Source organism: Podarcis cretensis (assembly GCF_951804945.1).
Source record: "Podarcis cretensis genome assembly, chromosome: 6".
Taxonomy (NCBI): Eukaryota; Metazoa; Chordata; class Lepidosauria; order Squamata; family Lacertidae; genus Podarcis; species Podarcis cretensis.
Window position 1 is genome coordinate 87659922 of NC_137175.1, and position 17484 is coordinate 87677405.

Sequence of the window (17484 nt, forward strand, 5' to 3'; positions counted from 1 at the left end):
TCTTAACCCCAAACCATTCATAACCTGAGGCACGCTTTCGCTAATAGGGCCTCCTGCTGCCGCTGTGCCACCAGCGCACGATTTCCGTTCTCATCCTGGGGCAAAGTTCTCAACCCGAGGTACTACTCCCAGGTTAGTGGAGTTTATAACCCAAAGCATTTGTAACCTGAGGTGTTTGTATCCCAAGGTACCACTTATATAAAATAAAAATAAAAGCAATAACCCAATAATACCCCTTCCCCAAAATAGAGCCACATTTTAAAAGGGTATGGGATGTTGATAGATCAATCAAAGGCCTGGGTAAAAAGGAATGCTTTTGCCTGGCTCCTAAAGGTGTATAATGAAGGCGCCAGGCAAATTTCCCTGGGGAGAGCATTCCACAGATGAGGAGCCACTGCAGAGAAGGCCCCGTTCTCATGTTGCCGCCCTCCGGACCTCTCGAGGAGGCGGCACATGAAGGAAGGCCTCAGAAGATGATCTCAGGGTGATTTTCACGGAGACCTAAGATGCTTAGCAGGAAATGGTTAAATCTTCTTTCTCATGCACCACAGTTCTGTTCCTTTCTTCCCTTGGTAGCTGTTGTTATAGTAATATTATGAGTTGGGATGGGGGGTGGGTAGACTGTATTCCAAGATCCTTCTAATCACTGGATCTGGCAAATATAAGCCAGACTAACTTCCTGGTGAGGTGATCGCCTGGGTGATGAGCCATTAAGCAAACAAAGGAGGTGTCAGGCAGCAAGTAGATAGAAGGGCAAAAGCAGAGTTGAGAGAGATATGAGCTAGAAGCAAAGCAGCAAGCTGGGAACTGAGAGAGTCAGAGGGATGTTTGATTTTTGTTTGAATCCATGGATAGCTCAGTTGGTTAGAGAATGGAGCTGACAGCGCCAAGGTTGCAGGTTTGATCCCTGTATGGGACAGCTGCATATTCCTGCTGCGAGCCGGTAGTAGGCTCAGGTAGTAAATAGGTGCAAATACAGTGGTACCTTGGTTTAAGAACAGTCCTGTTTACGAACGATTCAGTTTAAGAACTCCACAAAACCGGAAATTTGCGAACTTTACCTCGGTCTAAGAATGGAATCTGAACGGTGGAAGGGCACTGGCGGCAGGAGGCCTCATTAGGGAAAGCGTGTGTCGGTTTAAGAACAGTTTTGGTTTAAGAACGGACTTCTGGAATGGATTAAGTTCGTAAACCCAGGTACCACTGTAAACCCAAATCATATAGATACCACGGTTTCTACACACACACACACACACACAAATTTGCATATATATAAAAACAGATCAGCTGTGCATTCTGAAGTTATTCAGCCCAATAAACCTGGGGAATGGAAAAGCTTTCACAATCTCTCTAAATTCCATGAACCACAGATGCTAGTAAATTTACCAACGCTGATGTCACCACTAGAAAGGCCCTACTCCCCCATACTTGGTGACCTAACCTTCAAAGGGCAGGACACTTGGGTATCCCATGCTATGTGCACAGAGTTCCACCCACAGAACTTTCCCTTCCAGGGAGGAGAGGAAAATTACTGCACTAGTTCAGTGCTGGTAATGATACTAAGAGCAGAGCCCCATTTGATAAGCTTCGTGCATATGGAAGATGTCAACACAGAAGGTATTCTGCTTAGGACTGTGAGTCCAACAAACTCTGTGATATTCTACAATGAAGCAAACAAATTTATAAAAATGCCTTCTCTTTGTGGCTCTCCCCTTCGCTGTAGCCCAGGTTAAGCATGAATCACTCCCTTTATGTGGCTTTAAAGAAAAGTGGATCAATGTGATCAGTTTCTGTGCTTAATTCCCTATTCCCTGACACTGAAGAAATGGACAAAAGCCCCTATGTTATCTCAGTGTAGTATGCACAAACTGGACTCTGAATTTCCCTCAAAGCAAATGCTGTTAACTGTTGGCATGTCCCATCTGAATGAGGATTCCACAGATGTTTTGCAACAAGAATGGTCCCTTGATTAGATTTTGAGGACAATGTGTCCTTTTCTTAATAACTCTTAGCGGCATCTTAATTGGTAAGCAAATGAATAAAAGATGTGCTTATTACTACTTAATTGACTTGTTTGCTTTCATTGCATCCACTGATATATTTTGGAGAAGCAAATAGGAGGTGCCATTCTTTGTGTTTAATGAAACCTCTGGAATAATTTATCTTCAGCGGTAATCAAAAACTGCCTCCATTTAAGGATCTGCTTTGCAGACATTATTGTAATTTAATGTGAGGAAGCGATGTCAAAGGGAGAGCTTCACACCTGTGATTTGGGGGCTTATATTTTCAGAAAGCAGGAATGGACAGATCACTCTATTTCTTTGTCAGTTTCTAGTCTGTGTCAAATGTGCATGTGATCATTAATGAATTTATTCCATTCTGCGTTAATCTGCAGTTGTGTGTTCAGACCCCAAGAACTCCACATTAAATAAAGACACATTTGACTCAAATTTTAGTTTTGGTTTTTGGCACAATTTAGGCCACAACTTTATTGATTACAGAAAAGTGAGTGGTTGCATAGGCTCTGGTTTGACTAGCTCTCTGCACCATTGCAGGCAGCGCTGACCCAGAGCTCTATCATAGGTCAGCCAGGGGTGAACACCTGGGTAGGCAAACAGCTGGGAACAGACTATGTTCACCACCCACATGCCCCCCTGGACAGGCACAACCCCCTCTCGGGGGCTGACCAAACCAGTTGAGTCCCTGGATTCCTTTAACGGAATACCCTTCACATAGGGATGGCGAGACCATTCTCCCATCCCTATCACATGAACCAGTGCCTATCCACAACCTTACAAGTTGTAATGAATTGCTATGTGGCAGGTGAGACCCAAATGGACACAGCCAATCAGCCAAGTGGGAAAAATTCCTGCTGTGCTCCTGTCCCAACGACAGATGACACACGAGGGCATAGCAAGGTCAATTTCAAAATGCCCTAAAATTAGGGGGAGGTGGGTGGGTGTTCTGATGCATGAGCTGAAAGAGGAAGCTCTGGGACACGTGCATGGGTTTACAGTGGTACCTCAGGTTACATATGCTTCAGGTTACATACGCTTCAGGGTACAGACTCCACTAACCCAGAAATAGTACCTTGGGTTAAGAACTTTGCTTCAGGATGAGAACAGAAATCGTGCGGCAGAAGTGGGAGGCCCCATTAACTAAAGTGGTGCTTCAGGTTAAGAACAGTTTCTGGTTAAGAACGGACCTCTGGAACGAATTAAGTACTTAACCGGAGGTACCAATGTATATAGGTCCCTTGATCCATTCAGACTGCGCCCCATTGGCCAGATTACACCCAGCAATGAGGGACCTACCAATCAGGTGTTGTGGCTATCCAATGGACCCACCCACAACCAGGAGGTCAGTCTCCAGGTCTCACCACAACACGTGCCCTCTTTAGAGAGGACACAATTTGCTGAGGTGTTCGTTTTTTTTAAAAAAAAGAATTAAAAAATGAATGTGCAAAGGGAGGAAGGGCAGGGCAGGATTGGTTTTCTGCCAACTGCACTGAAGGTGTTCAGCACAGCCAGCTTTTACACATCGCTGGCAGAATGGTCATGAGTGAGCCCCTGATTGGCCCATTCAAATTTTAATGTTTTGGCGGAAATTCCGCCCTGCAGGGCGGCTCATGGTTCAGGGCTTCTAGGGATGGATGCAGACAGGTGAGGGCAGGGCCGGATTTAGGTTTGATGAGGCCCTAAGCTACTGAAGGTAATGGGGCCCTTTATATGTCCAGCTATCCTTTGCCAACAACAAATTGTGGCTGGTTTTTGTGTGTGTTGAATATATGCTATATGGCAATTTATGGACCTAATAGGTATCGAAGGCCATTTGCACATAACAAAAGATGTATTTTATCAAAGTAATTGTTGAACTGAAATACAATTAAGAAGTATATTAATAGTGAGCAGTATGAGCAAGCAAGGGATCAAATCCATACTAGCAAATTTGGCAGGAAAATCTGAAGCCTTCTGGAGGATAAGTCAAATGATATTACACCGACCATGGCAAAGTTTCTTTCAGAGGTTGCAAGAAACAAAGACCATCATGCTCTAGACATAACAAAATGACTACCTCTGTCTCTTTCGCCTGTTGTTTGGTTGTCTTAACTGTATCTTGTTTTGAAACCATTTTGTGGGTCTATAGACCGCAATAAAGATTTAATTTTTTAAAATTAATATTGAAAATTTTTTTTTTTGGGGGGGCAAGAAAGTGGGGCCCTAAGCTATCGCTTGTTTAGCTTATATGTAAATCCAGCAATGGGTGAGGGGCAACAAATGCCGCCCACCTGGAAAGGGGTAAGTGGCCATTCAAAGCACGAGAAGGAGAAATAGAAAGGCAATTTATGAAAACCCCTCTCGTGATTTTGTAGAGTTGTGTCAAACATGCTCTAGTTTAGGCTTTTTAGGTAGCTGGCAACTTTCATAAGGCAGAATTATTTTAGTTGCAGCAACTTCCAAAAGGATAACGTGGTTGTCTGTTGCAGCAAAAGCAATTGGTAAAAATCTTACGAGTGTTGCATTCAGTTGGCAGGTCTAGATGCCTTCAAATGTATGCAAATGATCAGTGGTCATTCACAAGTAGTAGAATTAGTGTGAACACTGTCATTCTGGTGTTGCTAAGTTAATTAACGCCTGTGGTGCGGGTGTAATGCTGCATCTTTCTTTAATCCAGTTCAGTTTCTTTGTTCCCCCTTCCTGCTGCCACTTCAGTGCCATCACCTGCCTAGATATTGCTGTTCATCCTTCCTGGTCAGGTGATTGTGCAGTGAAATGGGATGATGTCACCACGATGCATAACCCACCAGATATAGCTACTTGATAATGTTGATGAGGGCCACTGAGAGTGAGGACAATTCAATAAATGCTTTGAAAAGGACTGAGAGTAGTGGACTTCCATAAGAAACCGTGTTCCAATTCAGCTATGAAAACATGCCAAACCTGAGTTGGTGTGATGCTTTTCTCTCAGAGAAACATGTGTGTGAAACAAAGGCTTTTGTTTCCCCCCCCCCTGCAGCATAAGAAAAATTCCAAATATTCATGATGATATCGCTCTACTAGTATCCCTTGCAGAATAAAACCAGCCTGTTGCAGACAACCATCACACTCTGCAGAAGGAAATAGGCAATTTTTAAAACAGACATTTTAAAAACAAGTTTTTGTTTTCTTCACACAATGGCTTTGTTATGAAATGATCCCTCTGTTTTACGTTTTGCTTGTTTTAGGTATCAAATGCATGACACACTATCAGAAATAAGTGATACATACATATATACTAGACAGCTGGTTGGTGTAGTTTTCTAGTGAAAATGTCTAAACGATGTGTTTTTGAACAAGACATATATTTTTTTCCTTTTGCTTTCCAGGGAATTTGGCCGTTGGAAAGTAAATAACTTAGCCGTCGAGAGAAAGAATTTTCTTGGCTCTCCGCTGCCTCTCGCCCCTGAATTTTTCCGGAACATAAGACTATTAGGACGTAGGCCGACTCTTCAGCAGATCACAGACAATCTTATCAAGAAATATGGGACACACTTCTTGCTGTCAGCTACCCTGGGAGGTAAGGTCACTCTCAAGAAGTATTCTACCTGTCTATTTAACCTTCTCAGCAACAATGAATTAATTGTGAAAACAACAACTGTCTATGATGGGATGAACATCATATACCTCATGGTGCATTTGTTCAGTAATCTCCATTATTTCTTTTAATTTAGGTTTTATAAATTCTAAAATATACTGGAAAAAAGAGGAAGGGGAAGAATCTGCACACACACACAAAAATCACTTTATCCATCACATTCATGTACAGTCTGAAATATAGAACCTAGTTTCAAAAAATCCATATACAAAGAACATGGAAAAGTCACCACTGAATGGCCAAAAGATTTTAAAGACTGAGTTATGAGTTATGATCTGACCAGTTTAACGGAATCTTTCCTTCAATATTCACACAACCAATAAACCTTGTGAAGGAATGGAGTTCATTGATAAACATATATCATTTGGTTAGGGTTAATTGCTGCTTGGATGGGTTAAAATCAAAAGGTCAAAAGTTTAGCTAATGATTGGAAGCCTTTAAAAAAAATCTATAGTATATTAGAGTTTTCACGATAAGACAATTGTAATAAAACAGTTCACCTTCTTATTCCCTCCCCTTTCCTGCCTCTCATACCCCTACCCCTTTGCTCTGTCGTCTTCTTCAACACCATTTTTGTTTCTGATGTTTGCTTGTTTAGCGTGTTACACAGTGTTGAGGCTCATGTTCTCAGATAAAGGTTAGGATAAAGGAGTGTCAGTACTCTGCTCAAGTCGCAGATTAAAAAACACACATTAAACTGGATAAGTTTCCATCCCTGTGCTGTGCCATCCCCTTTTTCTAGATGCATTTATTTATTTATTTTATTTAGTTATCTTCTTCTTCTTTGGCCATCCCTTGAAGCCGAGTAAGATTGCCTTCCATAAACATGGTCTTAGCATGGTCCATAAGTGACTGTGGAGGCCAGTTATGGATCCACAAGTCCTTCCACAGCGGGGACATTGGTTTCCAGGCGGGAGCTGATCACGGTGAGGGTTTGCCAAGTGTGCCTTCCTCTTAGCACATTTCTTCCTTGCGTCCTGCATTCAAGTGTCTTCAAAGCCTATGACACGTTGGGTAAAGGCTGTTCTCCAATTGGAGTGCTCGCAGGCCAGTGTTTCCCAATTATTGGTGTTTATATTACATTTTTTTAGATTTGCCTTGAGACAGTCTTTAAACCTCTTTTGTTGACCACCAGCATTACGCTTTCCATTTTTAAGTTCGGAATAGAGTACAGTGGTCCCTCTGGTTGCAGACACGAACCGTTCCAGGGTTCTGTTTGCACCCTGAAATGTCCGTAACCGGTGCTTCTGTGCATGTGTGAAGCGCGATAGACCACTTCTGCGCATGGACAAAGTGCGCAGGACACTTCTGCGCGTTTGTGCACGGCGAAACCTGGAAGTAAACACTTCCAGGTTTCCTGTGTTCTTAACCCAAATAAAAGCAACATGAAGCGTTCGAAAGAAGAGGTATGGCTGTAGTTGCTTCGGAAGATGATAATCAGGCATCCACACAACATGACCAGTCCGCCCTACACCTGTAGAACCCAGGGTGGTTCACCACATAAAATTACAATTTAAAAGACACAGAATACAGTGGTATCTCAGGTTGCATACGCTTCAGGTTACAGACTCTGCTAACCCAGAAATAGTACCTCGGGTTAAGAACTTTGCTTCAGGATGAGAACAGAAATCACACAGTGGCGGCGCAGCAGCAGCAGGAGGAGGCCCCATTAGCTAAAGTGGTGCTTCAGGTTAAGAACAGTTTCAGGTTAAGAAGAGACCTCCGGAACGACCCAATAATCCCGCCTTCCATTACACGTTTAAAAGGGCATCAGATGTCAATCAACCAAAGGCCTGGTTGAAGAGGAACGCTTTTGCCTAGCGCCCAACGTGTATAATGAAAGAGGCAGTTGAACCTCCCTGGGGAGGGCATTCCACAGATGGGGAGCCACAGCAGAAAAGGCCCATTCTTGTGGTGCCACCTTCCAGACCTCTCATCGACGAGGCACACGAAGAAGGGCCTCAGAAGATGATCTCAGGGTCCAGGTAGGTTCATATGAAGAGAGGTAGTCCTTGAAGTATTGTGGTCCTGAGTTATTGCAGGCGGGCAATTACTCAGCGAAGACCTCCAAAAATGCACCCCAGATCTCTTTGAAGTTTGTCTTTTCATGCAGTTCGTGGAACAGGGTTTTCTCATGGGCTGCTCGCTGTAGGAGGCCTTGCATTCAGATTTTTCTGCTTGGTGTGGCCTGTGCTTTCCATTATTGGAGGTTTATTCGTTTTCCTGTCAGTCTTCAGCACCTTAGAGAGACACCACAGAGAGGGAGGATTTCTTTCGCTTTCATTTCAGGAGAAGAAGGGCTTAGTAGAAGGAAGAAGGGAAGAGTGTGCTTTCTTGTTTGGTTATAAAAAAAACACAGAGAGATTTTAAGCTTTTTGCTGGAAGAGAGATACTGAATGAGCTGCTGAACCCTGGAGATGCTGAAAACTCTGTCTGGAAGACATTGCTTTAAGGAACTTAAAGAAAATAATGGGCAGCCTGGAATAGCTGGATGTGTTTGTCCTGGTTATTTTTGTTGCCTTTTGCTGTTATGCTTTGGGGTTTTGTGTGTGCAGTAACTATTCAGATTTTAAAACCATTTTTCCGTAAGCATAATATTTTCTTCAGTTAACATATTTTGGTTAAGAAGCTAGGGGAAATATAATAATAATAATAATAATAATAATAATAATAATAATAATAATAATGGTAAGGGACCCCTGACAGTTAATTCCAGTCGCGAATGTCTCTGGGATTGCGGCACTCATCTTGCTTTACTGGCCGAGGGAGCCAGCGTTTGTCCGCAGACAGTATTTCTGGGTCATGTGGCCAGCATGACTAAGCCGCTTCTGATGAAACCAGAGCAGCGCACGGAAACGCTGTTTACCTTACCGCCGGAGCGGTACCTATTTATCTACTTGCACTTTTGGTGTGCTTTCGAACTGCTAGGTTGGCAGGAGCTGGGACCGAACAACAGGAGCTCATAATAAATAATAATAATAATAATAATAATAATAATAATAATAATAATAACAACAATAATAATTTATTTATACCCCACCCATCTGGCTGGGTTTCCCCAGCCACTCTGGGCAGCTTCCAACAAAAGATTAAAATACATTAAAACATCAGTCATTAAAAACTTCTCTAAATAGCCTTCAGATGTCTTCTAAACGTCAGATAGTTGTTTATTTCTTTGATATCTGATGGGAGGGTGTTCCACAGGGCGGGTGCCACCACCGAGAAGGCCCTCTACCTGGTTCCCTGTAACTTTGCTTCTTGCAGTGAGGGAACTGCCAGAAGGCCCTCAGTGCTGGACCTCAGTGTCTGGGCTGAACAATGAGGGTGGAGATGCTCCTTCAGGTATACTGGGCCGAGGCCATTTAGGGCTTTAAAGGTCAGCACCAACACTTTGAATTGTGCTCAGAAATGTACCTAGAACCAATGTAGGTCTTCCAGGGCTGGTGTTATGTGGTCTCAGCAGCCACTCCCAGTCACCAGTCTAGCTGCCACATTCTGGATTAATTGTAGTTTCCAGGTCACCTTCAAAGGTAGCCCCACGTAGAGCTCACTTGTGATTCCCATCACAAGTGAGAAGTTTGCAAACATGCACCCCTATTGGGGGTGGACTGCACATCTGTTTATGTCTATGCTGACAGCAGTGCATACTTGGTGATGGGACTGAAGTCCAACCCTATGAATCCCTCTGCCTCCAACCAATTTGGCTCCTCAGCTACTGTGGGAACCTTACTCTCAGGTCGCAGGGTGGAGACTGGATCAGCCAAGCTTCCTGTTATGTACTGAAGTTCTCACCCTGGGCCAGCAGGGGGATACTGTAGATAGTTTTCACTCAGGTCCACATATGCAAATATGGGACTGAAAGTGACGTTCAGTGATTGGATAGTTACAGAAATCTGTTACAGTTGCGTTGTAGTCGAGCTCTATATAAGCAGGCTGGCTGAACCCTTCAGTTCAGTTCTGTTCTGGCCTGTGAATAAACAAGAGCTGTTTGAAGAATCGCTGTGTTGTCTGATATGTTCACCCACAACTTAACACATTCCCTCCCCTTTTGGGAGGTCTGGTAGTCCTGAAGTGAAACCCTCATCCCAGTTGCTGCTTGAGCTGTGTGTACCTCCCCAGAATCCTCAGAATCCTTATCCCCGTCCCCCTCTGACAGATCCTGCCACTTCTGTCCTACCAGGTGTCACAGGGGCCCATGGCATTCTCCTTTCCAGGCAATTTTACTGGATGTTAAGCAATTCCACATCATTGCAGGGGAGAAGATTGCTGCTGCCCCAAATATGTCAACAGCCCCCTGTTTTTCTTCCCAGTGTTCCAGAATTATTTAGAGTGGTATCCAATGCCCTCATTCTGTTGGTGCAAGGATTTATGCCTGCACAATGGAAATTTATCTCCTCTTCTCCCTCCCTCCCCGCCCCCCAATTCTCCCACCCTCCCCAGATCTACTGTGGAGCATTGTGGTGAAAACGCTGAACTGATTTAGAGGTTGTTCTGGGTGAGGAGAACATGGGGAGGGGGTTTCCACTGCGCAACCAGAAATCCTTGCCATAGTAGAATGAGTGGATTAACACTACTTTGGATTCAAGCCTTAACTTCGGAGGTGGGGGGTTGGGTGGATGTGAGGAATCCAAGATGGCGGCTGGTAGTAGTAGTAGTAGTAGTTAAGGCTTGTAGTAGCAGCATTAGTACTATTATTGTTATTTCTTCGTTTTTAAAAGGATTTAAATAGCGGGAGGCAGTCCATCAATGGAAGGTGGAAACAAAGGGTGACAATTTATTGTGGGCCTCTTGAACCCGTGCAGGATTGGCACAAAAGTTAACAATGAGGGGGAAAGTAACCCATGCTGATTGCTGAACTGTGCAGCCTAGAATTGGATATACATCCCTGTTAAATGTCTACTCCTCTTATGCTCTCTTCCCCAACACGAACAAACATACTTCCATTAAAGCTCCTGAGAGTTGTAATCTTCTCTTCACTTAAATGCTATTCAGTAGATGGGAGCAGTGCAAGCAGAGCAGAACAGAGGTATCATTTTAATCAGAGAGGTTGCACACACCAATTCGAAATGGACAGTTCCTGACACAGCATATTCCTCCTCTGCAGCTGCCAACCGAATAGTGTTTTTTATCAGCATTTTACATTTTTTTTTTTTTAATCCTGTAAGTTTTATACAATTGAACTGTCAGTCATGGTATGCTGGGAACACGGATAGATTTTTGTGTGTGTGCATGAGCACCCTCACTTCAGTAAGATTTTGATCTATCTGCTACTTTCTTTCTTTCTTTCTTTCTTTAAAAAAGGAGGAGGAAGAGGAGGAGGAGGAGCTATGATGGGGCTTAACATATTGTTATCTTAAGCGACAAAAGGAAACTATATCTGGAAAGGACCTTTACAAAACTGATGCTGCAGCATCAGTTATAGAACTCAAGCACCTGCCAGAGGAGAAAAAGACTGACTGTCATTTTCATAATATACAGTTGAGGCTTCACTTTCAGAAAATGAATTAAAGAAAGACATTCTTTGCACGAATCAAAGGTGTTCAACAAGATTGTCCGGCGGGAAGGCTACACAATCACAGGCATTATCTTCAATATAATCACCCACCAAGGGATAAAACAGTTTTCCTCAATTGTCACTCTTTGGTGGTTGCCTGGGTGGGCAATTCTGAGCACTAATTATCTTCCCCGCTGCATAATTCCTATTCCTTTTTCTCCAGATCTCTCTGTTGGATTATTTCCCCCTCCCATTCAACCTATTATCAAATAGATGGTATACACCTCCTCCCCTTGTAAATTTCTTAATGTTGCACACAATGACATCGCTTTTGAAAACAGCATGTATTAATTTAGGTATGCCGTTTTCATTGATGCTAATGGGAGCCGTGTGGATAGAGCTTTATCTGCACTCTCTGGAATATTTTTATCTCCCTGAGGCCATGGTCACAAAAGGAAATGTTGTGTTCCACAGTAGCCTAAAAAACTTGTGAGTGGGATGGTCTTCCCAGAACCATCTGCTGCTGCCATTTAATTGATGTTTGAGAACTTCAACTATAGCAACTGTCCAGAGATGGGCAGCGTAAAGTCTTATTGCTCAGAGCCAATATAAACTTGCCATATTCATATTCACTGTAGGTGTGTGTTTCGGTGTTCCATTTGTATGATTTACTTAACAGGGGTCAGCAATTTTTTTCAGCAGGGGGCCGGTCCACTGTCCCTCAGACCTTGTGAGGGGCCGGACTATATTTTGAGGAAAAGATAATGAACGAATTTCTATGTCCCACAAATAACCCAGAGATGCATTTTAAATAAAAGCACACATTCTACTCATGTGAAAACACCAGGAAGGCCCCACAAATAACCCAGAGATGCATTTTAAATAAAAGGATACATTCTATTTATGTAAAAACATGTTGATTCCCAGACCGTCCGCGGGCCAGATTTAGAAGGCGATTGGGCTGGATCCGGCCCCAGGCCTTAGTTTGCCTACCCATGGTTTGCTATGTTAAATTATAAGCAGCGGCGTAGCATGTGGGGGCCCCAAAGGGGCAGTTGCGCCGGGTGCAGAATTGTTAGGAGCACAAAATTTCAACACCCAGTGCTGCCTCAATACAGCTGCATGCTTACATTGCTGGGCTCTGTTGAAAACGGCTTCTCCATGTGAACCAGGAAGTGACCTCTCCAGAAAACAGAATGACTCTTCTTTTCCTATCTCCGCAGCTGTTATTTCCTGGGTGATGGGGATGCTGTTAAGCAGTTCAGTGTGCATGTGCACTCCATCTGTTTCCTTCCCTCCCATCCCTCGCTCCATGCAGCCCCAGGCATTGGTAACCCACATTACGCCACTGACTGCAAGTACCATGGTTAGTTTCCAACAGAAATGCCTCACTTTCCCCTTAATTGCATCTACATTTCCTGCAAAATTATTTTTGGTCAACATTATTATTGAATTTATATAGTGCCCTATGCCTACAGGTCTCAGGGCTGTTCACAGGAGAAAATCAGAATATAAAAACCACAAAGCACATAATCAAAATAAAAACAACAACAACAACCCAATAACTCCCCCCCCCCCCACACACACACATTTTAAAAGGGCATAGGATGTCAATCAAATCAACCAAAGGCCTGGTTAAAGAGGACCAGTTTTTGCCTGGTGCCTAAAAGCTGCCAACCTAGCAGTTCGAAAGCACGTCAAAGTGCAAATAGATAAATAGGTACCGCTCCAGCGGGAAGGTAAACGGCGTTTCCGTGCGCTGCTCTGTTTCGCCAGAAGCGGCTTAGTCATGCTGGCCGCATGACCCGGAAGCTGTACGCCGGCTCCCTCGGCCAATAAAGCGAGATGAGCACCGCAACCCCAGAGTCGGCCACGACTGGACCTAATGGTCAGGGGTCCCTTTACCTTTACTAAAGGTGTATAATGAGGGCACCAGGCGAATTTCCCTGGAGAGAGCATTCCACAGACAGGATAGTAGTAAAAAAAGAGGAAGCCAATTTTGCGTTTTCCTTTCTTCACAAGAGCTGACAAACATTTGTATTCATGTGCTAGGAAGCAAACTTGGCAAATGCATGACTTGTGGAGAGATTTTTTTGTATGCCCCTGCAACCTACTGACTGGCAAGGCTATTCCCTTCTGACCATAAAGGGGATGGCACTGTCTGAAATATTCCCAAATCTCTATTCACAAACCCTGAAACACGCTGCCCTTGGGTTTTCTAAAATGGGAGCTCTGGAAAACTGCTTTAAAAAATAAAAATATTACTGTGAGAAAGTGTGGTGAGCAGTGATTCTTGCTGCTTTATTGCTCTGTAGAAAATTTGGTTTCTGTTGGCAAGGGGTGGTATTCAACTAAGTTTTACTTAGTGGAGATTCATTGAGATTAATTACTCTGACTAAGTTAGGTTCATTAGTTTCAAATGTAAATGTCACTAAAGTTTAAACATGTTAAACATATATGGTAAAAATACATGTTTTCTTATTCAGTACAAGCAACTTAAAATGCAGTAAGTTGCTTGTACTGAATTAAAAACAAAATGTATTTACACTATATATTGTATTTGAAGAATATTTATCTGGCCTAAGATTCTAGAGCACTTTTTTGTTTGGTTCTGACCTGTGCTAGAGGCATTCATATATGATACCTTCTTTTGTTCATTGGCCTAAAATACTACTTCTTTGTCCAATCCAGCTGCCAGAATTTTATTGGCTAAACACTGGAAAATTAATTTACCAACCAGCACAGTGTATTTCTTCATGACATTAAAATGCCAGCTAATCCAGAAGAAGGTGGTTTTTAAATTGAATTTTACAAATATTTTTTGGCAAAACAACAATCTCGCATATAATATATAAAAACCCTTTCATATAATATATAAAAACCACCTGAGAATTCCCTCCTCCTCAGCTAATGGTTTTCCTAATTATACTCTGATAATGCATTTTGTTGTTGTTGTTGTTGTTATTACCCTTAATCCAAATCTTGAACACAGCATTTAAACATCATACTGATAGTAATTGATTATCTCTAACCTTACAAAACTTCCTGTAGCCCTACTAACGATGTCAATTGTTTACAATTGCCTTTCAAATACAACATAAATTTATTCCAGTCTTTCAGAAAGGTCTGGTCTTGCTGGTTCCGAATTTTCCCAGTTAGTTTCGCCAACTCGGCCTAGTCCATTAACCTCATCTGCCACTTTTGAATGTTTCTCACCCCCTGTTTCCCTTCCCATCATTTTATAAAGAGTTATTCATTCTAGAACTAGAATTCCATGACTGCGCAAAGGCCCTGTTACAAAAATCTCATTGTATTCAGTGCCTGTTTTATCCTCAGCTGAAGCTTCGCATGGTCTGAAAGTCTGGCATTTCTACTGCTATTTTGACTAAATTATTAACAAAGGCATACAATAGGTTGGCCCAATAATTCCTTCTACATATTTATTTATTGATTAATTGATTGCTTGCTTAAATTTTTATGCTGTTCAAATGAACCCCAAAACACATTTCCTTTTTGGAAGTACTCTTTTCCACGGGGGTGGGAACCCCAGCTTGGGGGACAATTGTGGTCCAAGCCTCTCCCTAGATCACAGCTCTCACCAGCCCTCTGTGCTCTGCACACTCCTCAGAAAGTTTTGCCAGGCTTTAGCATGCCCTTCGGGACACGGGTGGCACTGTGGGTTAAACCACAGAGCCTAGGACTTGCCTATCAGAAGGTCAACGGTTCGAATCCCCGCGATGGGGTGAGCTCCCACTGTTCGGTCCCTGCTCCTGCCAACCTAGCAGTTCGAAAGCACGTCAAAGTGCAAGTAGATAAATAGGTACCACTCTGGCGGGAAGGCAAACGGTGTTTCCGTGCACTGCTCTGGTTGAAAAAAAGTAGTTTAGTCATGCTGGCCACATGACCTGGAAGCTGTACCCTCAGCCAAGAAAGCGAGATGAGCGCCGCAACCCCAGAGTCGGTCACGACTGGACCTAATGGTCAGGGGTCCCTTTACCTTTACTAGCATGCCCTTCAACTGTGATAATGTCTCTTGCTTGCCCCAGAGGAGGATGGAAAGCTGTGGGCAAGCAGTGGGATAGAAACCTCTGATTTTTACACAGATGGAACACGCCACTGTGCAAAGGTAGAGTCACATCTATTATTTCATCCACTTTTGCCTCTGGACTGACTCACTGCTGTTTTGTAGCCCCTGTAAGGTTACCCTCAGTGTTAAAAAAGGTTTACAATGATGAAGAGTCAGCTTGTCATTGGCATAAATGCTATCCATTTGAATGGAATGAGATTGTAGTACCATCCACCAGCTCCCTCCAGCTGGAATGGGGCATGGAAGGAGAAATTTTCCTGCACAGAGCGCTCATAGAAGCCCCCTTCGGCCATTCTATTTATGGAGAACACATGAGTGAGAAGTGTGGTTGCGGCCCTGAAGTCTGCATATGCAACTCAAACATCTGAAGACTGGGAACCTTCCCATGTGTAGGCTGCATGCAATCTTGAGCTCTGAGACTGGGGATCAAGGCTGCAGGGACATCTGTCTGCAGCAAGGCTCCCTTCCTCCTTCCCTTCAAAGGTTTGTGTTATATGTAAGCACAACTTTATGCACCAAGTTCTCCTTCACAGTCTTAACACCTCAGTAGGCTTTGAGTCACACGGTTTCATTGCCATAGTAGGCAACGGGAACAAACTCAGTGTGCATATACCACCCTGGTATTATCAGGATAAAGGTAAAGGTAAAGGTACCCCTGCCCATACGGGCCAGTCTTGACAGACTCTGGGGTTGTGCGCCCATCTCACTCAAGAGGCCAGGGGCCAGCGCTGTCCGGAGACACTTCCGGGTCACGTGGCCAGCGTGACATCGCTGCTCTGGCGAGCCAGAGCCGCACACGGAAACGCCATTTACCTTCCCGCTGGTAAGCGGTCCCTATTTATCTACTTGCACCCGGAGGTGCTTTCGAACTGCTAGGTTGGCAGGCGCTGGGACCGAGCAGCGGGAGCGCACCCCGCCGCAGGGATTCGAACCGCCGACCTTTCGATCGGCAAGTCCTAGGTGCTGAGGCTTTAACCCACAGCGCCACCTGCGTCCCTATTATCAGGATAAAATACACACTTATTATCCTGATAGTGGCTAATATATATTGCTAGCTGCTTTCCCAAAATAGTCCATCATCCTTCACATGCCATCTGACTGGAGCACTGCATGGTTTTAAAATGGAAGGTTTATGTTCCTTTCATTACTAATAAGAAGAGAAAATTGGAAGGTAGGCTTTTCGAATATGTCTACAGTGCAAAATATGTCTAGAGGCAGAAAACAGCTCCAAGTGTTTTAATCATAGGGACATCTATTATTACACATTATAAAAATACATGTTCCCAAGTCATATTTATGTATATTTAACTAAAGCTGTTACAGTATTATTCTAATGCCTCTTATACAGCATTTTGTGATTTGCATTTCTATTTAAATCGTTCCTGAAGTTGCTCCTAAGACCCATGCTGATTTAATTCATTATTGCAGCCTGCCATTTCCTAACTATTGTGCAGCTTCTTCCTTGTTGAAGTAGCCACAACGGGATTCTTTACCGATGCTAATTAAAAACAGCAAATCCCTCTTTGATGGCACTTTTGTTGTAGGAGTCAATTGGGTGATGTGACATCACATCTCAGTTCCTTGTGCATTTCCCTGCCTCATCCTTTATCCCTCCACACAAATTGGGTTCTCCCAGAAAGCATGTGTTGCAGTGAGGTCACCACAATTGACTCTGTTGCTGGGGTGGGTAAGTTTGGATTGCCACAGCTACCCGATTGGTCCCTCAGAAGCATGGGACCTGTTCCGGCCAATGGGGTTGCAGAAATTGCAACCCCATTGGACGAATCACCCGCCCACCCTCCCTATATTTAGGGTCTGTGTTGACCTTGCTATACCGTCGTGGGTCGTCTGCTTTGGGGGCAAGGACCCAGTAGGAATTTTTCCCACTTGGCTGATTGGCTGGTGCCTTTTGGGTTTTGCCTACCGTGTAGCAAATCTTCACAACTTTGTAAGGTTTGTGGTTAGGCATTGGTTAATGTGTGTGGAGGCAACGAGGCATGACTGTGACCTGTCCCTCTGATGGTTGCTGCGTAGGTATTCCGTTAAAGGAATCCATTGGCTCGTCATGCATTTGTCCGACCCCTAAAAGGGGGATAGGGCCACGCAAGAGCCCCTGGGAGCATTCTGGGTGTGATCTTAGGGATCGGCACCCATCTCAATTGATCCCCTGGGGTGCTTACCTTGATGGACCTCTGCAACTGGCAGTTGTCAGTTCTGCTCCTGTCCAAGATAGTCTGGGACAGGTTCAGATAGTCTTAACCAATGCCTA

The 17484-nt window shown here is 43.7% G+C and overlaps 1 protein-coding gene across 2 annotated transcripts in view; it reads left to right on the forward strand.

Moving 5' to 3' along the window:
* BRINP3 (BMP/retinoic acid inducible neural specific 3) overlaps positions 1–17484 on the forward strand; it is a 278609-nt gene that overhangs the window by 147526 nt on the left and 113599 nt on the right. For both annotated transcript variants that reach the window (XM_079981344.1, XM_079981345.1), the window contains exon 3: positions 5366–5556. In XM_079981344.1, coding sequence (XP_079837470.1) covers positions 5366–5556 — 191 coding nt within the window. The remainder of the gene's footprint in view (positions 1–5365; positions 5557–17484) is intronic.